This window comes from Branchiostoma belcheri, unplaced genomic scaffold, assembly GCF_001625305.1.
Source record: "Branchiostoma belcheri isolate BF01 breed outbred unplaced genomic scaffold, Haploidv18h27 scaffold51, whole genome shotgun sequence".
NCBI classification, from domain to species: Eukaryota; Metazoa; Chordata; class Leptocardii; order Amphioxiformes; family Branchiostomatidae; genus Branchiostoma; species Branchiostoma belcheri.
Window position 1 is genome coordinate 1313945 of NW_017804143.1, and position 27352 is coordinate 1341296.

At 43.9% G+C, this 27352-nt stretch overlaps 2 protein-coding genes across 2 annotated transcripts in view; both read right to left on the minus strand.

Moving 5' to 3' along the window:
• Positions 1-724: 724 nt before the first annotated feature.
• LOC109480520 (caveolin-3-like) lies at positions 725-2217 on the minus strand. Its single transcript, XM_019782723.1, has 2 exons — positions 2037-2217; positions 725-1196 (listed from the first exon to the last, which is right to left on the minus strand). Exons 1-2 carry the CDS (start codon positions 2145-2147, stop codon positions 858-860), a joined length of 450 nt encoding a protein of 149 aa, XP_019638282.1. The 5' UTR covers positions 2148-2217; the 3' UTR covers positions 725-857.
• A 929-nt stretch (positions 2218-3146) lies between these two features.
• Positions 3147-27352, minus strand: part of LOC109480446 (CCR4-NOT transcription complex subunit 1-like) — a 35492-nt gene continuing 11286 nt past the window's right edge. Inside the window, exons 14-50 of the mRNA XM_019782636.1 lie at positions 27012-27239; positions 26227-26400; positions 25541-25822; positions 24396-24804; positions 23844-24020; positions 23213-23341; positions 22421-22593; positions 21726-21850; positions 21248-21358; positions 20767-20845; positions 20096-20270; positions 19565-19611; positions 19007-19150; positions 18348-18527; positions 17855-17971; positions 17239-17484; positions 16545-16808; positions 16014-16154; positions 15498-15653; positions 14589-14834; positions 13914-14033; positions 13479-13547; positions 12936-13121; positions 12434-12582; positions 11951-12059; positions 11004-11170; positions 10098-10329; positions 9079-9315; positions 8365-8528; positions 7919-8048; positions 7011-7136; positions 6336-6509; positions 5849-5932; positions 5178-5427; positions 4559-4691; positions 3999-4133; positions 3147-3537 (exon numbers count right to left, since the gene is read on the minus strand). Coding sequence (XP_019638195.1) covers positions 3468-3537; positions 3999-4133; positions 4559-4691; positions 5178-5427; positions 5849-5932; positions 6336-6509; positions 7011-7136; positions 7919-8048; positions 8365-8528; positions 9079-9315; positions 10098-10329; positions 11004-11170; positions 11951-12059; positions 12434-12582; positions 12936-13121; positions 13479-13547; positions 13914-14033; positions 14589-14834; positions 15498-15653; positions 16014-16154; positions 16545-16808; positions 17239-17484; positions 17855-17971; positions 18348-18527; positions 19007-19150; positions 19565-19611; positions 20096-20270; positions 20767-20845; positions 21248-21358; positions 21726-21850; positions 22421-22593; positions 23213-23341; positions 23844-24020; positions 24396-24804; positions 25541-25822; positions 26227-26400; positions 27012-27239 — 6138 coding nt within the window. The 3' untranslated portion in view covers positions 3147-3467. The remainder of the gene's footprint in view (positions 3538-3998; positions 4134-4558; positions 4692-5177; positions 5428-5848; positions 5933-6335; positions 6510-7010; positions 7137-7918; positions 8049-8364; positions 8529-9078; positions 9316-10097; positions 10330-11003; positions 11171-11950; positions 12060-12433; positions 12583-12935; positions 13122-13478; positions 13548-13913; positions 14034-14588; positions 14835-15497; positions 15654-16013; positions 16155-16544; positions 16809-17238; positions 17485-17854; positions 17972-18347; positions 18528-19006; positions 19151-19564; positions 19612-20095; positions 20271-20766; positions 20846-21247; positions 21359-21725; positions 21851-22420; positions 22594-23212; positions 23342-23843; positions 24021-24395; positions 24805-25540; positions 25823-26226; positions 26401-27011; positions 27240-27352) is intronic.

The window sequence follows — 27352 nt, forward strand, 5'->3', positions numbered from 1 at the left end:
CCACCCTAGGATCTGCTTGGAGATTAGGGGAATACATTGTACATCAAATGTGAACAAATTGGAGTCAGTGGTTATATTATGAAGAAATTGCAATTTAAAGTTACACATGTACAAGTATATCCGTTTTATAGGGTTGCTTTTGATATTCTATAATTAGCGTATTCTATCTATCTACATATCTGGCGTCATACGAATGATAGGAGAGAAAAAAACCTTAAGAGACACTCTTTTCTAATGGTTTATTGAGAAAATGTAACTTTATGTATTATTTCTATCTCTAAGAGACACACACGTTATAGTTATACACACAAAACACGAAACGAATAAGACCTAGATGCAACTTTAATCTATAGACGATCACAACGAGAAAGGTACGCTTATATATAGCCGTTTAATGGAAAATTTGTGCTGATTTTTCTTATTGAATTGTAGATACAAAAAGGACAGTTATTATTCCCCTAGAATATCTTTTCAAGACAAGGTTCGTCTAGCCGACATGTAACAAGTTGTAACCATAACCTAGACATGAGCCAGATAAGGGATAGCATTCAAGTTTCAGAATATCTTGTGCCACGTGTATGAAGAAAGTACACAACGAGAGCACATATTGTCGGATGGCTTCCGTGAATAGTTTGGTAATCAGGTTGGTAAAGCCATAGAATAAAGAGACTCTTTTTACACAGCCAAGTGTACATGTATGTATAGCAGCGGCACTTGTGCTGTGCAATGTGAAACAGTCAGAATATTGCCCTGAGGAAGGTGACAGACGGTCACCGAAACGTCGGCTGAATACTGAACACTTGGTTGTGTAAAAACGAGTCTCTTTATTCGGTTCTCCACCTTCCAAAACCCAGTCTTTAAGCCGACTGTTGCGTGATCTTGATGCTGCTGAGACAGAGCGCGCAGGATTCGGTGCAGGGATCCAAGCAAGTGTGCCAGAAGGACCCCCACACCTTCTTGACGGAGGCCAGTGTGATGTTGCAGGTCTTGATGCAGGGGATCATGGCCCAGATCTGGCAGAAGCTGAGACAGGCGAACTCGCAGCCCCAGCAGCAGGCCACGGGCAGGGCGCAGATGTACGTCAGCGTCTTGTAGCAGCAGGACTTGCTCCCGTTGTAACACTTGAAGGACCAGCGCCAGACGCCGTCCGCGCTGTGCGTGCCCTCAGGTTCCGCAAACACGTCTTCGAACAGAACCTGGCGGGCAAAGAACAACAATCCACAAATATAAGAGTTTCTTCTCTCACCTTTTAACAGTTAAAGTTCAGACGATGTGTTAGTACTTGCGAGCTCCTCAGTACAAACTATCATATTGTTTAGACCGTATGACTCTGAGAGAAGTCCACAGGAAATTGTAACCCGGGGGGCAAAGAACACACCACAGCATTATGCCTATCTATCGTTTTCAGACTTGCAGTGACACAACTGACAGTGTGTGTGTGTTACGTGGTGTGGGGAAGGAGGCAGACACACACAGAACCAGGAGGTCCCTGGTTCGAGTCCTGACATGCCACCGATCTTGTGCCCTTGGGAAAGGCACTTTATACGACTTTCCTCACTTAACTCAAGAGAAAACGAGTATTGTCCTATCCTGTATTTGTCATCTGCGTTGGTGGCAGCATAAGATAAGTTGACACAACTTGAGTGTGCCGTCACCATGTCTAGTCATAAAATGTTGAAATGTTAAAAAAAATGGCAGTAAAAGACACACACAGCATGAATGCCTGACGTTTTCAGACTTGCATTTTACAATCTTACTCGTACAGACCTATTTCTGATGCAAAACAGTTCTCTTTCGATCATCTACTTTCGAATTTCCTGTGCAGACTTTTTTTCCAATGTTGAAGTCTTGTTCATGCGTACTTTGTACTACTCATACATACATGTTGCCATCCAATCTCTAACGCTTGGGTCTCTACCTTTTAGGTCTTCAATTTTCAAACCTTGTTCTTCCGGAATTATGTTCGGATTTTCAGTGAAAGTGGTTGACAAGCACCCCTACTCTCAAGTTACTTCAAGATAAACATATTATGTTACCTTAGTGTGCTCGTTCAAGTTGTTAGGATCTCTCTCGTCCATGTCGAGGCCGTACTCGCTGGGGATTTCTTGCGCCATGGTGTTGGAGCTAGTGACGGTGTTTCCGTACATGGAAGGTTCGGACTCTCAATGTGCTAACCGGGCCGGAGCGTGCCGCTATATGTACGTGTGTATCTTCCGGTGTCTTGGCGACTGTGGCGTGTTGTAGCAACAGGTGACAGCCCGGCCCACCAGTCGTTAGAAAGCTTCATTGTGTTAGATTTGTTCAAAGAGTTTGAGAAAGAACCTGTTTTATAATAGTTTGTTCTCGCCACAGACAACTGACAGTGTGTGTGTGTTACGTGGTGTGGGTTAGGAGACAGACACACACAGGGAGTGGAGCATTGGCTGCTAATGAAGATGACGTTAGGTTAACGTTATGGCTGATTTGCATCGTTTATGCACATTTCCTGTCTACAGTCTACAGAAAAAAGACAATAAACAAGGCGGATTTAGGGAATTTTAGCAATACGTCCACCCTTCAAAACTTAAGTGAGAGGTGAACGTACAAATATTGTTTTTAGTGGCCGCATTGTTAGTTTGTATGTTTGTCAGGATGGAGTACTAAGGTTAACAGCATGTGTAAATACTGTACATACTATAGACAGGCGCTATGTACAGTATTTACAGGTTCATTGTACCAGGGAAATTCCCCCTGCTCTTTTTCGACAAGCTCAATGAACAGTGGACAACGGCCTAACGTCCCGTCCTGAGGACTGGGACCCTTTTTAGTAGCGTGCATGTCGGGTGAGCGGCAACAGCCTGGATTCGAACTCTCAACCTATTACTGGTATTAGTTATGGGGGAATTGTCGCTAACCACTGGACTACGCACACTACAAACAACATTGGCAGGAAATGGAGTAAACTTGAAGGTCCCACAGTTTGGGTGAGAGCCAGCATATGAGAAGCAATTATGCACAAGCATTGCTTTCCTGATCAAAAGTAGTTAATAGCTAAGAGCTATACAGTCAGCAACATTAACAGTGAGTTTGTCCGGCATTAACCATAGTGGAAAACTAACAATCTTGGATCACAATGAAGAGAACTGAGTCCCATACAAAGGTAGCCATCTGGTTCCACACTGCATGTTTATTACGTCAAGAACTTTATACACGTTTGGGATTTTAGCAAACATAGAACTTTTCAGCACAAGATTTTTTAACATATCCTCCATCATTGCAGCTGCATTTTGATTACCGGGTAACTTTCGCCTGGTTCGGTCGTAACAAACGAAATTTGAAGACAAAAGTTCTAATAATAACGACAACATCATCATCATCTCACATTATCTCTTTACAACGTATCACTCTATATAGACTACATCCGACTAAAGGTAAGGAATAACTCAGGAAACGGCTAAGTAATCGTCCGAGGCGATCTCGGGAAGTCTTCACTCGTGGGCCTCGACGTGTTGAGGCTGCTTCTGCTGCATGCAGCTCCGGGCGACCGACTCGAACAGTCTGTGGAGAGAACCGAAAATCTGGTCAGTGATTTATTTATTTCTTAGTTCGGCTTACAAGACCTAGTCTTGCCCAACTAGTCATAAGACTATTATTGACGGTCAACTGTGGGAGAAAATAAAATCGTTAGGTCTACATACATATACATGTACAATTAATAAGATGCACAGGCCTCAAAATCCCACCTAAAATGCAGGTTAGTGCAGTTCATATTGGAGCTGTGCAGGTATTTCAAAGGTCAACCTGCACCTACACAACTTAGCTACAACCAATCTAACTTGTAAGTGCTGAGTGCTAAACAGAGAAAGCAGTTTGTTCATTTTCAAAGTCTGTGGTTTGAACCCACAACCTGCGGAATGTAAAGTGAATGCTCGCTCACTTACTTGCACACACACACACACAATCTGGTTAAAGGTTTATCCAGTTTTGCCTCCTTGTCTTTTCTCTTAATCTAAACTTACTTCTCGATTTCAGGAGCACAGTGGACGAAGTCGTGGTTCCAGAACTTGAATGTTGGGTTCTTGATGAGCTCGATGAAGGTGATGAGCAGACCCCACGGGTGAGGCCGGTTCACAATCAGCCGTTCAAGCAGCACCCTACAAAGAACAAACAAACAAACGTTGTTATTGACACGTCTAAAGCACACTGAAAAGCTGGCAAGGTAGGCTTGAGGTTAGGGCTGTTGACTTAGGGTCTTAGGGTCCACGGTTCGAATCCCTAGCAGGCCCAATGTTAAACCTTTTGGAAAGGCACTTTATCCCTATTTCCTTACTCCTACTTAAATGAGTTCCTGGCTTCAAACGACATGCTTTCAAATGGGTTGGAGGTCTATGTTTTTAAGGAGAGCCACTCAAGTCTGTATCTGTATCTGTATCTGTATAGCCGGTATAACTTCAGTGTAACACATCAGCTTCGCAGGCAACATGTCTGTGTCACATGATATAAACTTTACCTCAATTCAAATTGAGAAGGATTGAAAGCATGGTGTACAGAACTAGTGTATAAAATCTTTTCACGTTACCTGGTGATTTGTTCCTGGATGGCCTCAGAGTTGGCCTCGGCAAACAGGTACAGTAGAGTGCAGCTGAAGTAGTGGGTGTGGCTGTTGGGGTAACGCAGCTGGTTCGCAATGGCATTCAGGAACAGGTATCGTCCTGAAAACAGTGACAGCATGGTCAAGGTCAATCACTGTGCCAAAACGCCTTCGTCTAGTGTCAATGACTTAAGTGTCACTGACGAAAGGTAGTCGATGTTACCTGAAACCTCACACCATCCGACTGTACAATAGTCAAATGCAGGCTTAGTGTTTTTTTTCCATGTCCTATTTGTGTATCCATATGTATGTAATTGCCCTGTGTTTCTGCTTGTATCCAATACGTGAAGTTGACGCAATTCAGGAGTACTTTGTTTAGTTTGTTGTACTTCTGCTATGTTGATTGATTTTGATAAAATTGAAATGGACCACTATGGAACAAGCTACCACGTGATTGTTTCCCATATGGGTATAACCGTAAACTTTTCAAGTCTAAGGTCAACAAACATCTGTCCTCACTGTTTGTACAGTAAGCCAAAACATTTGAGTGGCTCCCATGAGCCTTGTCTTGTGGTGGACATGAATTAAAAAAAATGTTGAAATTTACCTTCTGTGTCCAGGTCGACAGCGAGGTTCTGGAAGATGTCCATGTGTGCGGAGTGAGTGATGGTGTTCATGGAGGGCGTGCTGCCCTTGGTGTGTATGTAGGTGATGGCCTGCGTGCCCACGTACAGGACCAGGGCATTCATCAGCGAGATGTTGTAGCACAGACCCGGCTCCGTTGACACCTGCAGGTTACTGCGCAGGTCAGACAGGAACGTCACGGGCGCTCGCGTCTTCAGGTACGTGTCCAGGTCCTACAGGAAAAGTTGAAGATCATTAACTGAGATGAATAAGACATAAGGCCGCCAACATTCATGTCAAGTTTATTACTGGACCTGCACAAGTCTCGACCTAGTCTCATGTTCTCTTGACACTAGGTCACTCCATGATCAAGATGTACAGTAGACATAGAAAATTTGGAGGTAAATGTTTCTACCTTTCAAAACAAGTCACTGATTGATGAATTTCTACTAACTGTTAATCTTACATGACTGATGAACCTCTTCATTGATAAAGAAGTTCAAAGTAACATACATTCACCTGTACTTAAATCTCTGTAAATAAAACCTACATTGTGTTGTGTAAAGCCACCTAGTTCTGTTTTACTTGAAGAATAATTCTGTCTCAGAAGAACATGTAATATAAAGTTATGATTATTATGTAATCACCACCGACCTTTTTGAAGGAAGAAGGCTGAATCAAGGCAGCAAAGTTGGTGAGGATGCGGGGAGGGTGATTAATCTCTGGCAACATGTCCACCTGGGGAAGGAAAACAGAAAAGATCTTCAGAAATGATATTTTATAAAGAGCTGCTTAAAGTTGCATGTACAGGTACAGACCCAGACAAAAAGCTAAACTCAACAGCTTACTCCTTACTTTATGAATATCATGGGAGCCAGAGCAGCTATATAATGAGCATTTCAGTGCTCAGGCATGTGAATCAGCATGTGTCTGCTCGGTTGTGAATCTTTACAATTTCCACAATGTCCCAATGATTTCCTGGAATTTCACTACGTAGGACATAGATGAGTGTCAGCAAAATTCCAGAGCTGTGAGACATTCCTGTGAACATTCCATAAAATTCCTGTACAATTCCTAAAATTCTTCCACACAATATTGTACAATTAGGCTCCCCCTGAGGCGTTGCCAAAAAAGTTTTCACCTTTAGGTTAGGAGTGAAGGGGTCTGGCAGGCGCATGTTTCGGGGGAAGGCACTGAGAATGAGGTTCCTCATCTGGATGCAGTTTGGCGGGATGACGTCCACGAAGCTGTAGTGGTAGTCACACAGGAACTCTGGGAAATCATGCAGCAGCACCAGCAGCACGCGCAGGGTGCCCTGGGAACAAGAAGGCAATGTTTCAAATCTGAGAGTTTTCAACTAGTTTTGCTACTGTTACTTAAAACTTTGTCAAGAAAAGGTGCAATCCTACAGCAAAAAAAAATGCACGTTGAGATGTTTGTGACTTTGAAACATGTCATTAAGTAAACAAGGTGTTTTTCGTTTTGTGCTTACATTATATCCTCTTCACTCATTAACGAAAAGTACTAGATGCTACTTAAAACGTCTGACAGTTTTCAAAATCTATCCAGTTGCTTGAGTAACAGTTCTCATTTTCACTTGAGTGAGGAAAGTCATGTAAAGGAGGTGCATTTTGCAAGGGCACAAGATTGATGACAATCAGGATTCGAGCCAAGGACATTATGGTTCTGAGTCTAACACTCTGCTGTTACACCACATGACCCAACAACAGTGGTTGCAAGAATATATCCTTGTCTGTTTGGTCCCTGTAAATGTCACTTGTAGTTCAACAGTTGTGTTACCCCAAGGCAAGCTCACCTTGTACAGCAGCTGCATGGGCTTGGTGAGCTCCACGTTGCGCAGGAAGGGAGCCAGGAACTTGAACAGATCGATGAGCAGCTGGGCGTACATGCCCCAACCCTGGAGCACTGAAGACACACTCTTCTGGTGGGGAAAATATGTGTCAGTACCTGCCTGCTTCATTGATGCAGATTGTAAGTGTGAATGCTATGAATGCTCTATAGCAATTGTTTTCAAATGTAGAAATTAGACAGTCAAACTTGTACAAGTGACCATTTCTACATAAGGACCACCTGGCCTTATTTAGACATAGACAGACCTTCTTTAGTGACCACCTCTACCTAAGGGCCCCTGGCCATTGATGTACAGTCAGAACTGTACAAATGACCAACTCTACATAAAAGGACTACACCACCTGGCCAATGTGACCATTTTTTGGTGGTCCCTTAGACATAAGTATTAAGAATTCTGTCTATAGTGACCACCTGTCCATATAGACCAGAATTTATCAGTCCAGAGTGGTCTTCTTGTACAGTTCTAACTGTATCGAATCTGGCTGAATTGTTCCAAGGGTAAAACAAAATGGTTCCTGTGCTTACTTTGATGCTGAGTTTCTGGTTGGATGTGAGGGCCAGCATGCGAGTGATGAAGACCCAGTGTGACACCAGCTCTAGAGTAGCTGGCCCACCCAATGACAATATATCAAATAACAACTTTTTTAGGGGAAAAAACAGTTCCCATGCTTACGTTGACTAGTTTCTGGTTGGAGGTGAGGGCCAGTATGCAGACAATGAAGACTCTGTGGCACTTTTTGGTGTTCCCTTAGATAATTAGTGGGTTTGTAACAGGACTGCTCTACTTCTAAGGGGGGTGGGGTTTGTAACAGGTAGTGGACAAATGGTTCGCAGTGGGTCCATAACACTTACGTTGACTCCGAGTTTCTGGTTGGATGTGAGGGCCAGCATGCGAGCGATGAAGACCCGGTGTGACACCAGCTCCAACCAGGCGTAGGCAAACCCAGGCGCCTTGGACGGGCGCAGGATGTGGAATGTGTTGCTGTAACAATCATGAAGAAAGGATAGGTCAGCAGATGTATAATACAATTCTGTTCATTGTACATTTCGCTGTATCACAATGAACCTGTAAATACTGTACATAGCGTCTGTTTTCTTTGTCACCACCAGTCGGAGATCAGTTCTTCAGTGAGCTAAACATTGATCGATATCACTTTCCTTTACTTTGTAATGCAATTATAATCAACAGATTCAAACCTAACAGTCCAGTCTTACGCAGCTTGTACTTACATGTACAAAACTGATATGTTACGCCTAAAAAGGCAGTTTACTGGTTATGCAAAACAAACAACTCTCACCAGAAGGCTGTGAGGACTTGAAAGTTGATGGACTCGAGGACGTGTTCGGGTGCGTTGAGCTCCAGGAGCAGCATGATGAAGAGGCGGTGGTACGGCAGCTGCTGGAAGTCCGTCCCTCGAACCTCGTGGTCCTGCAGCAGGACTCCAACAATGATGCCCAGAACCTGTAGAATAGGATCCAATTAGAGCATGAATTGTTTGTTTGTTTGTTTGTTTGTTTATTTATCTGTGGTACGGCAGCTGCTGGAAGTCTGTCCCTCGTACCTCGTGGTCCTGCAGCAGGACTCCCACGATGATGCCCAGAACCTGTGGGACAACATCCAACGGGAGAATGAATTGTTTGTTTGCCAGCCCACCTGCCTACCTAAATGCTTAGGCCAGAACTGGCCGCTTGCTCCTCTTCATTTTTTTGCTAAGTTGCTTTTGCTAAGTTGCTTTTGCTCTGCAACCTTGAGGGACCATCCAGCATTCATTAACTCTTTGGTGCCACCATCTTTTGGGGGGTTTTCCTCTAGGCCTAGGGTTTTCAAAGTCCTGGTGGTAGGCCCCGTATACAAAAGAGTTCTCTAAAGTCTAAATGTGACCAAACCACCTCAGCCTTCTTTTACGGATATCCTCAATAATTGTAATAACTGTAATTATATAATTAATAAATAATTGTAATAATAATCCTCTTTTCATACATGGTAGTCATAATAGAACTGAACGGCATACCTTGTTGAGCAGGTTGATCTTGGTGACGGTGTTGGTGGCGTCTCCGCTGTGCTTGACCAGCAGCGCGATGAGCCGCACGTAGGCGTCCAGCGTGTGGAAACACTTGGCGCGCAGCAGGGTGGGGTTGTGGGAGGCCTCGCTCAGCGCACGGTAGCACAGGTCCACGCACATCTCCGTACACAGCCGGAAGAACCGCGTGATCAGGTCGTCGGTCTTCAGGATACCCTGCTGGTGCATCTAACAACACAGAAAAAAAAAAGACCTTTCACTATCCGGTTTATCGTCTGTTGTTCCCTGACTCCCGAGGGTTAGGCACAGCAGTACTGAGGCTTAATGGTAGCCTGCCACTGGCCTCTATCCTGTGGGTTGACGTCTTTAATTATCAAAGAAAAAGTTACGATACAGGGGTAAGTTTTTCAGGAATCTTTCACTCGTCGGTCATCGGGATGCCCTGCTGGTACATCTGAAATCAGAACAACACTGAAAAAGAAACACTTGGCGCGCAGCAGGGTGGGGTTGTGAGAGGCCTCGCTCAGCGCACGGTAGCACAGGTCCACACACATCTCCGTACACAGTCGGAAGAACCGCGTGATCAGGTCGTCTGTCTTCAGGATACCCTGCTGGTGCATCTGGAAACAGAACAAACTATTGTCATACTAGGCAAAAGATCTTTTTATCAAAGAAAAAGTTAAGTTACTGGATGTCAGTCCTGCAGTCCTGCCGACTCCGATGGTATGGCCACGCTAAACGTGCCAGTGGCTGTATTAATGGTAACATTAATAACATCATTGAACTGCAGCTGCCTAGCAGCAGAGGTTGGGGAAGACCTACAAAGACCTAGATAGCATGTGTCAAAGACAGAGAGCGCGGCCTTGCCAGTGTAAATCTGCTGGATAGGGTCGCCTGGAGGTGCAGAGTGAAGACCAGTACTAGCTGACTACTGCTAACCCCTGTGACAGGGACAACAGCAGCAGAACAATAAAATCCTGGATAGAGAGATATATTTTTTTACCCCTCACCTGTTGTACGAACACCTGGAAGGCCTTGGAGCTGTCCCGTCCGGCGGCGGGTGAGTGGTACATGTTGACCCACTCCCGCAGGAGGTACTCCGACTTCTCGTGGAGACCGGGAGGGTCGTCGTACTCCCGGGCCTGGGATATCCCAGAGTGCATCATGGAGGTGGGCCCTCCCGGGGCGCGGTCCAGGATGGTGTCGTGGTTCTGGCGAATGACGTCCACCAGAGCAGCAAGGCTGGAGAGAGAACACAGAAATTCAACTAAATTTGTTTGGAAAGTATGTACAGGGTTTGAAATACCCACTCTCTCAAATCATCTTTTCCCTGCCCGACTTAATGAAGACGCTAGGTTGCCCAGCATACAAGATACCTGGCAAGGCTGGAGAGAGAAAGCTAAAATTAAACTAAATTTGTCTGAAAAGTACATATATATACAGGATTTGAAATACCTGCTCTCGCAAGTGGTCTTTTTTCTGTGCAAGACTTAGTGGAGATGCTAGGTTGCCCGGCATACAATTTACCTTTTTCAGCATACAAAGCAGCAACCTTTTTTGTAGTTTACAGAGGCCAAGCTTACAGCTTCTGACATACTCTGAACTAAACAGCTGTTGTTGACAGACTACCCCTACGGGGGTATTATGTAATGGACCACTGGAAGAATAGCTGTTAAGCTAAATGTGGATCCAAATACAATCAAGGTACCTCCTCTTGCACTACTGCGTAATGAGAGAACTCACCCTTCCGGAGCGTTTCTGATATTGACATTTACTGCCATGTTAAATGTACATACTTCAGTTAAACTGGAGTTCAGTTTACTCAGATCTACAGCTGTCGAAAACCCTTATGCTTTGTATAAAGATTTTGTACAGCTTTACCTCCCCTTGCACAACTGCGTAACGAGAGGACTCACCCTTCCGGAGCGTTTCTGGAGTGCGCGGCGATGCGGGCCAGGTTCTCCACGGTGTTGTACAGATCCGCCTCCGTCACGTCCGAGCTGTTCCGCTCGTCGATCAGGTGCAGGCGAACCAGCTGCATCGCAAACGTCACCGCCATGAAGTTCAGACCGTTCTCCATGCTCTGGGGGGACAAAACAAACAGGTTTTATAATTACCAATTTCTCAGCCAGGGCTGGAAATACCACCTGCATATGTAGGTAAAACTCTGTATCTGTATCATTCTGTATCTGTATCGGTATAGCTGGTATAACCGCCCTTCAGCGTAACACACCAGCTTCGCAGGCACGCGGCGCGGCGGCAGCTAGCTTTATCACACCGAACGGCTTGTTACACTCAATCTTTGCACATTTGATTGCTGGAGCTGTGCAGGGATTTCTGATGTCTACCTGCACCTAACCTGCACTGGTCCATGTACTGGGTATATGCAGGTTAGTGCAGGTAAATTGGAGCTGTGCAGGTGTATTTCTGATGTCTACCTGCACCTAACCTGCACTGGTCCATGTACTGGGTATATGCAGGTTAGTGCAGGTAAAATTGGAGCTGTGCAGGTATTTCTGATGTCTACCTGCACCTAACCTGCACTGGTCCATGTACTGGGTATATGCAGGTTAGCGCAGGTAAAATTGGAGCTGTGCAGGTATTTCTGATGTCTACCTGCACTGGTCCACATACTGGGCTCACACACACATGTAGGTGTATGTGTATTTTCAGCTGTACTGACTATCATCCTCTATGAAGTATAAAGAATTAATGTCGATCATGATAGTTTCTTAGCAGTTTTTAGTGTGATTCATACTTCCTACATCTGAGTATTGCAAGTAAAATTTCTATGGCGCAGGTGATTTTCAATATTAACTGCACCAGTATGCAGATTAAAGAATTTCCAGCTCTGGTTTCTCACCTGTGCCAAGTGAGTGTCGTACTGCTGCATGTTGATGAGTCGAGCTCGGACCAGGCAGTTCACGGCCTCCAGGTTGTACTTAAGTTCCTCTCGACACTCACACAGAACCCTGCAAACATTCAAGATCATGGCACTTTTGTAAATTACAGGCTACATTAAAGTTCAGTATGATCTGTACTTCGCCAAAAAACAGGTAGCATCACTGAAGAAAGGTGAACTGAACTGGCTCTAAACACCCTTTCTACCGAGTAATTAAAGAGACTCAGTAGAAAGGTTGCATAAAGAAAGGTTGGGAATGCATCTATAGCAGCGACACCTGTGCTGAAGTGCAATGTGAACCAGTCAGAATTGCCCTGAGGCTGTGAATAAAACACTTGCAATTGGTTGTGTAAAAAGAGTCTCTTTATTCAGTAACTTGATGAAACTATTAACGCACTGTTTGTTTCAAGCACTGCAAGTTAAAACCTGATAAGTATGTCTCACCTGGTGACTTGTTTGTTGGTCCAGTGTGGTCCGTACGCACGCTGATCCTGTAGACCCTTCAGCACCAGGAGGTGGGCATCACGGAACCGCAGGGCCAGCTCTGGGTCACTGGGCAGCTGGGTCAGACCGTCAAGCAGACCCTCCACAGCCTGGGAACAGGAAAACATCACATACTTCATGAATTCAGTCTCCAATCTTAGCATGAAAGCCAATCTGTGTTGGTGCATTCCACCAGCCCAACAGCCAACACTCAACAGACAGTGAGAACATTGTGAACTGACCAGGAAAGTTAAAACTTTTGTTCCAACACAAGGGATTGCCCTCATCTAGAGCTTTGGACTGTGACTGGTTGAAAGCTGTAGGTGGGAACTACTTTTTGTGTTGGGACAAGTTTTGACCTTAAACATGTAACAACCCAACACAAATGAACACAGATGAACCAGAGATTAATCAGATTTAGATTCAGACTCAGCTTTATCTATTCAGATTCAGCTGATCTCACCTTCTGCAGCAGTGCGAGCGCGGTGACGATCTCGCGAGAGTTGCGCGCGAGAATGACAGCCTCGAGCAGACTGTGCATGGCGGCCACCTGCTGGTTGGTGGGCGGGGCCAGGATGGCGTGCAGGTGTTGCTCCAGCTCGCTGATGATCCGGTCGTAGATCTGCGTGATCTCGTCTGTTGCAAAGGACTGAAAAGTGAAAAAAAAACTTCAGTAAAGCTAAATGAGAATAGAGACTACTACTACTACTGCTACTAGACTGGTCTAGAGTTACAAAGATCTGCATGATTTCGTCGGTCACGAAGGACCGAAACATGACAATAATAACTTCAGTTCAGCTTGATGCAATGGAGACAATGGATACAAGGGTATCAGTATCTGTTTAATCAAAGACTAGAGACTACTACTACTAGTACTACTGCTACTAGGCTGGTCTAGAGTCACATAGATCTGTGTGATCTCATCCGTCATGTCACAGTTGCCTTAGAATAATGTCTAATATGTAGACTATGATGTATGTGTGAAAACGAAATATGGTCAACTTACCTTCATGCCATCCCTGGCTTCTTTATCCTCTGTAGCGGCCTGGTCACGATTAACAGCCGAAAGGGCAGGCTGAAAGAAAGAAAAAAAAACAAGTTATCATATGGATATCAATACCATTATTCAGTATAATACTGTGTACAAGATGTACAGGATAAACTCACACATGGTTAGGTATCCCCTATTTCCACAAGTACAGTCAAATCTGTACAAGTCAATACCTCTGCATGACTGGCCATTGTGACCACTTGTTGGTGGTCCCTTAGATAATTTTTCGCACTGACACAAGCATTAAAAATCCTGCCCATAGTAACCACCTGTCCACTTAGACCAGCTTTTCATCAGTCCCCTTAAGACTTCTTTTTCTTCCTTTAGCTTTAAAGCCATATTTCTCCTATCTTGCTGACATGAAATTGAAAATAGGTAATCAGAACTTACAGGCATTGGCTTTGCTAAGAAGCCGCTTGGCTGGTTGGCCTCGTTGGTGGGCAGGAACCCTGGTATCTGTCGGGCGAACTCCTCATACACAGCAGTCTGCTGTGCTGTCACGCCCCCTACCTGTTGGTGCATGAATGACAGTTAGCATAGAGAAGCATGATTGAGGTTATAATTTGTAGACTTATAGGTGTAAAATTAGTATCTACATGTAGAAGGTAGTGAAAGGAGAGGGATGGGCTCTGCCTACCAATACCGTGCCCTAGACACAGTGGATCAACAGGCCACTTTCTCTATGGCCTCAAAAAGGCTATAGTACTACCTTTATGTTAACCCCATACAAATTTACAACATTCAAACCCAACCCGGACCTGGTGTGATGCACCATGATGGAGCTTGTTAGGTGTATAACAAAACAAACAAACAAACAAACAATCATGCAAGTTCATCAGTGTTGGTACAAACGCTGTAGTAATCATAGTAAAAAGTTGAACTTTATTCCAACACAAGGATTACACAGAGATCAAATTTTCTGTGAACGACCACTGTCGCCTTCAACAGGATAATGAATGACCAATCACTTCAAAATGTAATCTCACGAGAGTTACGGTTAGACACGTGACCCTATTCACACAATACTTTACCTGATGTAAGCAATTGATCAAAAGTGCCACAAACCTTGAGCCGGATCTGTTCTGGCATGCGTTCGGCCTGATAGGTCAGCACGACGGGGTCGCAGTAGCGCCGGCCCTCATTCCTCGCATGTTTGCGCAGCTCGAACTCGGTGGCCAGGCGCTTGTCCATCTCCGGGATGGCCTTCTCCACGGCAGACTTCTGGATGAAAGCGCAGGCCAGCTCTACGTTCTCCTGGGCGATCATGCTGGCAGCCTGCTCGATCATCTCCTTCTGCTGCTGCGTAGCACCCTGAAACAAAAACGTAAAATTACAAACATCTTTTACTGTAATCTCGAGAGACAAAATAAGTCAGAACAGGTCGAATTCTGTCTCACTCACTCAATCACTCATTGTCCGGTGTATCGTCTGTTGTTCCCTATCTACCGAGGGTTAGACGTGCTTGCACTGCACAACACTGTCATTTTCCCAAAGCTGCGAATGATCTCTGTTACTGTGATGATCTACCCTTGGAGTAGTTTTATTCTCTTCTAGGAAAGGTTTTGGCAGTTGAATTTACAACTAACTTTTGTGAATTTCAAAAAGTTGAATTTAAAATATATTATGACAAATGCTGCTTCTTTTGCAACTCACTAGTAGCTCACTTGTTAGTATAATCAAGGAAATAAACAGAGAGTTCCTTTTGTGTCGGACTAAGGTTAACAAATAAGTATCCTACACTTAAGCTTGTGAGAAAGCTGGTTTTCAGGTTGTTGGCAATGGAGTTTATCTCTCTAATGATTCTTTTTTAAAATTGTTGCTCAATGCAAAGCCAAATAACCATTTCTAGGCATTGAGCTAGGTGATATGACAGATATATGAGTATACCAAGAGATGGTGGTGAATGTTGAAGAAAGTGTAGCACACTGACTACATGTATGTTAGAGTTATAAGACAAATAACCAGGTGACCTACCCTTAGTGTAGTGAGGAAGCTGGTCTTCAGGTTGTTGTCTATGCTGACATACAGGGGTTCCCGGCATGTGATCATCGCCATCCCCGCGGTCATGTAGCGAACCATGTGGTGTGCCGCCGCTCGCATACGCGCCTCTTCTGGGTCTAGGGCGAAGTCCTGAAAAAATTGGTATTAGCATTGGTATTTATTCTAGTTAAGGTCCTTCCCACACCAGTTGGTGCATAGGGTGCGCCCCTATCCAGTTCAATAGCCCTTGGGCCATGCCACACATAGTTGTGCCATCACAGCAGGGGCTAGTTCACTGGTAGTTGTGTGTTTAACTACAATAATCTTTACCAAAAGCTATCATAACTATTACAGCTATCTCGTCTATTTCAATCCTATTCATTTTCTTCTCATTTATCTATTAAGGACTGGGCAAAAGTCTAATATCTGGTTAGTATCATCCAAGTCTAATGGACAGATCTTTAAGTATCTACATAAATAACTAAATAAACAGAAAGTCGCACAAAGTACCTTCTTGACTATCTGTTCACAGGTTGTCATGGCTATTTTGATGGACCTCTCCACGACAGGATGGACCAGCTCCTGGACCGAGCGCTCGATGGCAGGGCGGACACAGGCCTTCAGCTGGGGGTGGGCCGTGAACAGGGGAACCTACAGGGGGAGAGATAAACAAGGCTGTTATGTAGGATACAAGAAAACATGCGACTTGTTACTTGCATGGTATAATAGTCGCTGTTGCTGCACCGCGTGCCTGCGAAGCTGGTGTGTTACGCTGAGGAGCAGTTATACTGGCTATACAGGTACAGATACTTGCAGCCAAGTGACTTGCCTACAGTACAAGGCTGTTCTGAACAATGTGTGTGTGTATGGGTGTGTGTTTTGGGTGTAGATTTTACTTGGCATGTTGGTAGGTTGTGACAAAAACTGGAAATGATTTAAGGCCCCAACAGCTTACCACAGTACTGCAGCAGAACTTTTGTTATCTCGTGTTATAAAAAAAGTGAATTTCAAGCCCTGTCGCTGTTTTCCTTACACACTCACGTTATTACTGATGGAGATATGTGGAGCCAGGCCGGCAAACGTCATGGTGTTGACATCATGGAAGCTGAACTTAGGTTCTGGAGGGATGGTGGGCACAGCGGTTGTGGTGGTGGTGGTGGTAGTAGAGGTCACGGAGGGCAGCCCCGTGGTCGACGAGGCGTGTGGGACTTCCTCCACTGGTTTGTCGTTCTTGGGCGCAGATAGCTGCTCCTCGATCTGAGAGAGCTTGTCCTTGTCCTTCAGGTAGTTTCCTGGTTTCAGGTCCTGTGGAGGAACAAGGAGAGAAAACATTTTTTACCGAAAATTCTGCACTGCTGTATTCAAATCCTAACTTGGCTGCATTTTACTTCTCATTTTGTAATGTTGGAGGTTCTGTTAACACAAGTTATTTTCTTGTCATAGTTGCACTTGTTTTGATTTGTTTCTAACTCTTTCTCCAGGTTGACTCGTTCTTGTTGCTGCTTTTCAGAGAGACCTGTATGGTACAGTTACCAAAAAGTATGTTGTGTTTTCAAACAGACCCATCTTATAGCTCTTCCTACCCTGTTCAAAACATAAAAATATACAAATATGAACAATGTTAAGCCAAAATTCTATTACAAGGATCTACCAATTTACATGGATAATAGGGCTCGAAATAATTTTTTCTGCATACCCACGATTTGTCTATCTGAACTTAGGAGAGTTTACTTACACCAATGTCCAGATTCAGGGTCTTGCAGAGAACTTCTATCTCGAACTTGAGGTTGAGTTTCAGATCTGGTTCCTGGTGCAGTTCAGACAGTACGTTCATGATGGCGAGTGTCCAGGGGTTGGGTGGTTTGAACACCTTACTCTTCGCACAGGACTCCAGGACTTTGGCAACAAACGGAACCACATACAGGAGTTCCTGGTGTCCTTTGTGATAGGCCTCCAGTAGAAGGGACTTGATGTCTATGTCCTGTAAAAAGCAAACAAAAAATTCCTTACTTTAGACACTTTTGGTCAAGAGGCAGGGTTTCTAGCCACTGGACTATGCACGCTACTTCAGGATAGATCCAAATGGAAAAAAAGTCACAGCCTTGTCTCCCCAGAGACCAAGAGAATAAAAGTGTAGAAGTCTTTGTCGACAACGATGGACAACCAAGATCACTACTTAGTACAACGCTAGATTTCATTCCAACACAAAGGGTACATAAGGATCAAATTTTCAACTGAATAATTCACACAAAACTTTACGGATACGTGACATCAGCAATTTTGTTGGAATGAAGTCCTACAATAATTACTACCAACACAGATGAACTTCCATGATAATAAGTACTACTTACTATCTGTAGAATGGGCTTGTTCTTGGCCAGAGTCAGCATGCCCAGCCAGTGTCCCAGGTTCTTCAGCAGGGAGCGGTCAGAGAAGTTGGCAGCTCCTTTGTCAGCCTGAAGTAAAACCTGATGATACAAAAAGAAACAAGAAATATTGAGATGTTGTGTGATGGTGACTGTGTCCTCTTCTCATTCACAAGTTTTCTTTCTTAATTGTGCAAGGAAAACAATACCAGCTGTCAGTTGTCAAGGGGTTCTTGTGCAAAAAACACCTGTGAAAACAGCAAGTGCAACCTGACCTAAGGGCCATGCAGAAACACACACACGCAGACAAACACACGGAGACCAAAAACAATACCTACTACGGTATGACTGGATGAAAAAAATGTGCTAAGAAATATCAGCATATGTCAATATCAGACAGATTTCCTCACCCAGAATATTTTTTGTTTTGCTAGCCTGAAATTTTGTCTTAAATCAACATCAGACCATCAGAAGTTACCTTGATGTTGCGGAAGGTCTCCTTGATGACCATCTGTGTGACCTCTGGGTTCTTGAGGACGTCTATGAAGTTGGAGTACAGGGTGTGGAAGTTAGGCTCGATGCTGGCTCTCTTCATCACCAGGTACTGCGACACCCAGGGTAGGTACTCCTCACCTACGGCATCACGTAACTCTTCCGTCTTTTGGAAAGAAGGATAAAAGTCTTAAAACTTTACGAAATTTGTCTGTACTAATTCACAGTAAGTACAATGATATTCTGTAACATTGCATGCTAGACAAACACAATTGAATACAAGTAGATTGTGTGCAAGTTCCTTCCCACACCATCAATGGTACAAGGATTGGCACCCATCTCCAATTCTGTAGCCCTTATTCTACACACAGTGGTGCAATCACTACAGCAGGAGGCTCTGGTCCACAGGTTGTGGTGTGTGTTTAACTCCCATACTCTTTCCTAAATGTTGAGTGCTAAGCAGAGAAAGCAGTATGTACCATTTTTAAAGTCTTTGGTATGACTCGGCCGGGGATTGAACACACGGCCTACCATATGCAAAACTTCAACATTCGCACCAGTCTCAAGCACATTGTGTACATAATGCTAATACTTCAACACTGAACACACAAGTAAGTCAAAGGACATGTTGTTGTAAAACTGTACCTTCTGGTTGAGGTTGGACTGGGAAAGATTATTGAAGATGAAAGCCACTTTGTCCTGAAGCACTTCTGGTGGTTCTAACTTCTTGTTCTGGGCATCGTTTCCTGCCAGGAGGGTGTCTATGTTTGTCGCATTGGCTATAGAAGGCTGCGTACAAACAAGAAGAGATGTTAGCATGAAAGTTAATCTGTGTTGGTACAGGTCATTATGAAATAAGGACTTAACTGTATCTGACAACACAGGAATGAATTTAGACTTTTGGCTGATTCCATCAACCTTGTTCACGGAATGGACCCGTCTACTCTTGGCATTTGACCCACTACTACGGTCAATTGTCTCTGACGTCACGTTCCAAGAGTAGACAGGTCCAATCCATGAACAGGGTCAATGGAATCAGCCGAAAATTCCCAATTTATTCCAGTGCTGGCAGATAAAGTTTAAATTTAAATTTCATAAGATAAGATGTTGTACACGCCCTATTACATTGGGATTAAACTATGATATTTTTCCAATCAGGCATAAACGAAAAAGAGAAAAATTTTGGGAATGAATAGTACTTACGCTCTGCCCAGGTCTGAGGGGTGGTGTAGAGCTGACCTTACTTGTAGCTGTTGAAAAGATACAAGTCAACAGTTGAAACAAAGCAGACTCTTACTCTTTGTATATATTAAGATTCTACCAATGTCACTAAGGATCCTAACTTAGAAGTTAAAAAGTTTAAGTCCTTGCCGCACCATGTGATACACAGGGCAACATCCATCGGTACGTTAGCCCTTGGGCCACACAATTGTGCAATCAATACAGCAGGGGGCTAGTCCACTGGTAGTGGTGTGTGTTTAACTCCCATATTCTTTCCCGAATGCTGAGTGCTAAGCAGAGAAAGCATTATGTACAATTTTTTTAGTCTTTCGTAAGACTTGACCAGGGATCAAACTCACGATCTTCCGACTGCAAGGCAGCACTCTACCCACCTGGCCATAGCACCAACTTAGAAGGGCACACATAAATTTGTATCCAATAGAAAGAATATATTCTTAAAGCCAATACGGGTATTTTTGCTTATTTGTTAGAGGTTAGCAACAAAATATTCACCTTTGAAGGGAGACTCACCACCAGACGCCGTGCTGACGGCAGTCGTTGTTACGGTCGTTGTTAACGTTGTGGACATTGTGGACGACGTTTTACCGCCGAGGCTCAGCGGAGGACTGGTGGAGGGGGCAGCCATCTTTATGGGAGGTTCTCGCGACTGTTGGCCGAACTCTACATACTGTAAACAACCACACAACATGTTTAAAGTTAAAACTTTTGATCCAACACAATAAAGTTCTCTCTTTGTAACTACCAACACAGATGAACTTTCATGATAATAAAGAAGAGTTGTTGATGAATAATAGCATGCACATTAATCAACACTGTCTCAGTTTGTATGTTACTTAGTATGTGCTTTTGTATGTTGTGAAGTAGACTAGTAGAATGGAGTAGTTTTGTAGCTTGTAGTATTTAGGCTTTGAAGTATGTAATACTAAGGTCTTGTAGTTTGTAGGTTTTAGATCTTGTATGTAATGTGTAGTTTCTAGTTTTGTAGTACATAGTTCTTAGGTTTTGTAGTACACAAATTTGTAGCTTTTACATTTTGTAGTACATAGCTTTTAGTTTTAGGTTTTGTAGTACCTACCTTGTAGGTTTTGTAGTACATAGTTTTAGGTTTAGCAATATAGTACATAGTATTGAGGTTCTGTAGTATGTAGAAAGACATGTCCTACCTCAATGAGATGTGCAGGGAACTCCTGGAAATGTGGTATGGCAGCGAGATGTTGGCAGTACTGGGGGTAGTCCTTCAATCTGAAAGTTTTAACATATACAATAAGAGTGTTATAACTGAGAGCCTAGAGGCTGACATTAAGATAAAAGCTGATAGGAGACTCAAACATACAGAATTTTTGACAAGAATACAGGCATTCTACCAGTTACAAATAGTGATCCTAGCATGTCCAAAACATTACAAAACAGGTACCGTACTAAAGGAAGTCGCTAGGGCCCAAAAACTGAGATCAAGACCATAATGTATAGCAAATTTTACAACAATACATCCATAGCTTCTTGAATACTAAAAACATTAACTTAAATGGTAAGGACAACAGGAAGAATAGCTAACAGTTGTCAAGCCGAATTGTGGATCCTAAGAAAGTCAAATTCTTCGCAAAAGCACTTAGACATACAAGAAACAGAGATCACACAACCCACCTAGTCTTGAAACGATCCAGAGCAGCTATACCGAAGTAGTACATTTTGCTTCCATGTGGCTTCCTCAGGGCCTCTAACACATACCTCAGGGCTATGCCTAGTGCCATGTACCTGAAACATACAGTTCAAATAGGTTGAAACACTGGGAAAGTAAATGATACAGGAAATCATGAAAGATTCATTTAGTCCATGACATCTTTGTTTATCACTCTAGCAGCAAATTTACATGTATGCTATGTCGTTGGGAAGCAAGTAGAGAATTCACATGTTTCTTCTTTTCTCTTTACCTTCTTTTTTAAAGATGACTAAAGGTTTGAAAGATTTGAAGATGAAGAAAAAGGATCATTTCTTTGTGTTAGGTGCAAAGAGTTGACGTATACGAGATGATTCTTTCAGTGATGCGTCTTCTGAACAAGATTTGAAAATGAAAAAAGGAGGAAAATTCTTTTTTTGTTAGGTGTAATGAGTTGACACATACGAGACGATTCCTTCAGCAATGAGTCCCCCAAACAGAGTAGCGGTGATCTGTAGCTCCCTGGTCGGGTACTGGTGGAAGTAGCGATACTCCTGGTACAGGTTCCGCAGCATACAGTGGAAAACATCCTGTGGACAATACAGTACATATTGTTGTGAACTGTGGAGTCTGAAATATTGCTTCAAACATTTTTGACAAAGTTCTCTATAAATTCTACAATGCAACTTGGTGAGTTTGTTTTGTACATTTGTACATTTTGTACATTTGTTTTGTTCGCAGCTGTAACTCATGATCCCTTTGCTGCATTGATATATAGTTTGGCATGTCGTCTGCTACTATGTGCGAGATCCAGCATTTACCCCATAGCAATTTTTATGTTCAGTGTTTCACACACCTTAGCCACACTACCTCAAAGAGGATTCCGTCCGAAGACTCTTGTTTCAAATTTTTTTCAGTGCAAGCCAACAGGAAATCCTTGCAAAAATAGAATTTTATCTTGCAATTACTATGCAAAGGGTCTATAACAAAATCAGTTACCAGTTTTGTAACCTGTATCATAGTCAAACCTGTCTTAATTGTCCACTCAAGGGACTTGAAGAAATTGGTAACAATGGCCAGGTGATCCTTGTATAGAGGTGGTCACCAGTACAGGTTTGACAGTATTCACACAATTGTACCAGTAAATGCTCTTTCCTTACCCTTTCTCTTTTGATGGGAGAGTCTCTGAACTTCTTGAGCATCTCTAAGACCTCGTCGATGGACATGGTTGGGTTGGGCGGGTGGTTGTAGATGCGCTGGAAGTAGCTGTTGGCCTCGTCATCAATCTCCTTGGAGAACTGCTGATTCATCTCTGGCCACACGTTCGACACGTCTGGAAATACAGCCATGAACAGTTTCATCAGGTTTCAACTCATTCATTTATAGAACTATCGCAGAGTGGAACTTGCTGTCACTAAGTACAGTGGGGGCATTGTCATTAGATAGCTTTAAACAATGTTTAGAGTTAGATGTTCAAGGGTAAGGTGTAATGAGTCATTCAGTGCAATGTAGCCAACTGCCGCTGCGCCGCGTGCCTGCGAAGCTGGTTTCTTGCGCCGAAGGGCGTTTAAACCAGTCATACAGATTCAGGATGGTAAGTCACTGAATAAAGAGACTTTTTTTACACAACCAAGTGTTTTATTCAGCCGATGTTTTGGTGAGAATCTGTCACCTTCCTCAGGGCAATTCTGACTGGTCCAGATTGCACAACACAGGTGATGCTGCAACATATGCGTTCCCAAATGCAAAGTATTTACATATCTACACAGTTACAGGGAATATCTATTGCAGCGACATCTGTGCTGTGCAATTTGAGAAATGTGCACTCAAAACCCAATACAGGGATGGTGCAGGTAGACAAGAAAGCCTGCACAGCTCCAATTTTACCTGCACTAGGCTGCATATTTCAAGCCCTGCCATTTCACAGATACGGAAAGTGAGTAGAGACCAACCTTGGCGCAGACTACTCGCAGCCTTCTGCTGTGCCAGTGCGGCCTGTTGGGAACTCCCGATGCTCCCAGTCTTCTGTCCAAACGCACCCCCCATGCCTGCCATGCCCAGGCTGCCGGTCGTTCCCAGTCCTGAAACATGCACAATGTCAAAACACTGTTGTAGCACTAGCAGGGTTCTCACCTGAATTTTTTCAAAGTCAGGGGTCAGGTGGGGACCAGGAAGAGAAGGACAACTTTTTGTCCCAAAGAAATGAGCACAGTAGGGGGTCTGGTATTCTCCCTGAAAAATTGAAAACTCATAACCCTCTGAGATATTATTTCCTGCGTATTGAGGAAAACCTCCTTGGTTCTTCATTCTAAAGTGGCACATTAGAATGACTTAGGCCACAGTAAGTAAATTTCATAGATGACATCCTCCACAGACTCCAAATCTAATGCAATAGGGCAAAACAAAAAGCGGGCAAAAAAACAAGATTCTTTCATTATCAAATTTTGAGGTCATAAGCCTTATTATACAAGAATTGAGGTGACAAAACATGATATGAGGCACAGTATAGGGGGCTGTACACTCAAACAGCCTATTTTTTAGACTATATACTATAGATATCTCCAGATCTCCATCCGTGCTTACCTTGTATCTGTGAAGTGAACTCTCCCATGGAGGAGAATCGTGTCTGTCCTGACGTGGAGAGGGGCGGGAACTGGTCACGGCTGGCCGAGTCCTTCTGAGACGTGGGAGGGGGGGCGAAGGCGGCCGCCAGGGGGTTGGAGGAGGGCAGGCCACCACTGCTGCTGCCAGATCCCAGACCTACACGACAAAAGGAAGATTTAGACATTTGTACAAAACATGAAAACAGGAATAGGTTTGGGGATCGCGCCATGTCTTGATTTAAGTAGTTACCATGCCACAAAACAGACTATTGTGCCCAAAAGGAAAGTTGTTTAAAAACACTGTCCACCAATGTCGTTTTAAACCATCATCATTCATGGTCAAAGCAGTCGCTTAGTCTCAGGAGAGACCTCTCTGTGTGGGCCGCGAGTGCTAAATGTAATTATATTTTTGTATGTGTTTGTATGATTCTATGTGTGTGACACAACACTAGCAACAGCTGCGTGTATTGTATAATCGCAATTTCAATAAACCAAATCAAACACAGTCCAGCCTGAGACTTCATCCCCTTACCTTGCATCTGAGACGTGAGACTGCCCATGGATGAAAAGGACGTCTGTCCTGAGCTGGAGAAGGGAGGAAACTGGTCACGGGAAACCGGGAACTGCTTCTGCGGCGATTGCGGCGGCGCGAACGACGCAGCGAGCGGATTCGCCGACTGGAACCCCCCGCCGATCGGTCCCGGGCCAATACTACCCGGGCCGATACTCCCCGTCCCGATGGCCCCTGATCCGATAGTTCCGGATCCGATAGTCCCCGATCCGATCGGTCCGCCCCCGATGTTGCCAGGCGCAAGGGGTCCAGGTCCGATGGTACCAGTTCCAGAGTTCCCACCCAGTGATAAGGAAGATATCCCGGCTAGCGGGTCTATCTGTGACACGTACGGGAGGTCGTCTCCCTTCCAACCTGGGGACAGATGCGGCTGGAACGCAAGGGGAAGGAAGAGATAGCAATTTTAGTTTTTTTTTTAATCACAACTTAAGGCGAAATTCTACTTTGAGGACCAACTTTCTAAATGTAAGACTATACATGAATGCTATTCACAGACTCTGAGGTGATTCAAGGTGAAAGAAACACCCAAACATGGACTTTGCTTGAGGTTTGTCATAATATTACACTAAGAATTATGAAGTGATGACTTGACAAAGGGGTAGTTAGCATGTTACTTTTTTTTGTACAGAACTTTAGGAGAAATTCTACTTTGAAGCCTCAGCATCAGAGGACGGGGAACAACAGACACTATGAATCGGATACTGAGTGAGTGAGTGAGGACTGACTTTATGTCTGAAAATAATACTACACATGAATGCAACAGGGTGTCTGCTACAGCACCAGTTACCATGGTGACAGACATCTAGTTCAGAGGTAATGAACCTTATTTGTTTGGATAAGAAGAAGAACCTGAGCAAAAACAATACGTTTTCCTTCAGTTAACATAAAAGTGGTAACTTTTAAGTCAAAGTTGAACAATTTCAATGAAAACTGTGCAATATTTAAGGAAGCTGTGCAATATTGTATGTCCTGGTGTATTGTATGATGTCATATGTCTAATGTCTACCTGCATGTTCGGTCAGTTATGACCGACGTGACCTGGGCTCAATGTTCCTTTCTTGTATTTGTGAATAAAGAATGATTTTACAACTAAACTTGCCCCTCACCTGTGATGTGATGACAGGAGAGATGTTGTCCAGGCCTGATGTCGGAGGCAGCCCGCTAGGCGGGCGCTGCTTGATGGAAACATTAGCAGCTCCGGGCGGCGGCTGCCGTGCCTTGTTCAGTATCTGACTACAGTTGCCCACCATGGTGAGGATGGTCTCGGACAGCTCCTGTGACACATTGTTGGCGCAGGCCTGCAGACAGGCCAGCATGGTGCCGATGGTCTCTGGGGGGAGCTGCGCTGACTTGGGAGGCTCCTTGTCAGGAGGGGGCCCACCCATAACCTGAGGATGAGGATGAAGGTTTCAATGAAGGTTAGACATCCAGGTAATAAGATACACCAAAAAAACAGTCACTCATGCATCTGGATATAGCTTCTCTAGTGTCACTGACGAAAGGTAGTAGATGGTACCTAAAACGTCTGACCCTTTTCAAAATCATATCCAGTTGCTTGAGTAACTGTTTTTTGGCATATGATTATTAAAATAAAAATCAATCACAGACTGATGGCTGAATTGCTGATTCAGTACAATACAATCTTCCTCAAAACTTGTTCTAAAATGAAACATAAAGTTTACATAATTGGCATTATCATATTACAATAAAAGCTTGGTATACATGTAGTATATACATGTACCAACACAAAAAATCAACAAGGAGGGACAGCAGTTATAAAGGCCTACTATACCTGCGGGACGCGGCGTTTCAGGAACGTGACGCAGGCCTGGATGAAGGGTTCACCGTGCTCGCGGATCTTGTCTGTCAGCCACTTGTCCAGCTTGAGGTACTCTCGACGGGAGGCCAGGCAGGCCAGGTCGATGACGAAGGCAAAGGGAGTGCCGTTCAACAGCATGGAGAGTGCCTGGGTGGACAAATACAGCACAAAATACAAGTCAGAATTACTGTTCGGAACTTTGGACAAATCAGTCATACTTTCAATGTACATACTACACAGTATTTAAGAACAGAAATACATTATCCTGTATTCCCAGGTCACATAACTGAAGCTGACGAAAGCTAGTGGATACTAGCTGAAACGTCTGACCGTTTTCAAAATCATATCCAGTTGCTTGAGTAACTGCTTTTTGGCGTATCTTACTACCTGGATGTCTAACCTTCATCGACATACACAACGTTGCTTCAGGTCAAGTTATGCAAGGTACAGTGTAGATCCAAGACCCAGAAGGTGACTTGTTGTAAAGTCTAATGGCACAATACAGGAATGACTGCTGCAGTCGTTTGGTTCTTGCATAGGGAACAGTGATGTTCTTCTCTTACCTTTAGGTCCTGGGCGACGTCTAGAATCCTGGAGAGCCTCTGTTGGTCGTGTGCCTCTCCCCTCATGTACCACTCAGCCATTACTCTTCTCAATAAGTGTGGTAGGATTTTAAACATGCTATAGATGCAGCTCTTCTCTTACCCTTACGTCCCTAGTTTTTTCAGGACTGAAAGATTTCAGTTCCTAGGCCTTACCTTGAGGTCCTGGGCGACGTCTAAAATCCTGGAGAGCCTCTGTTGGTCGTGTGCCTCTCCCCTCATGTACCACTCAGCCATGGAGTGCATGACTAGCTGGCGTATGGAGGGACTTTGTCCCTGGCCGTGCCAGGCATAGTGCAGGACGATGGCGGAGTTGGGGTGGGAGCCCAGGAAGATGGGCATCAGGGTGGAGATCAACTCGTGACGCAGGGTGTGCCAATTGGGCTGAAAAGATACACAAAACATTAAACATATTTTTACAAAAAAAATAACAAAAAAATATTTTTTTGTATTTACAAAAAAAATTACAAAAAATTTCTTCCAAAAAAATCCCTAAA

Bases quoted from the DNA above. Each gene is read 5' to 3' on its own strand.
- LOC109480520 (XM_019782723.1), bottom strand. From the start codon at position 2,147: ATGTACGGAAACACCGTCACTAGCTCCAACACCATGGCGCAAGAAATC. The intron at 1,197-2,036 runs GTAACATAATAT...TTTGCCCGCCAG, and splicing joins ACTTGAACGAGCACACTAAG to GTTCTGTTCGAAGACGTGTT.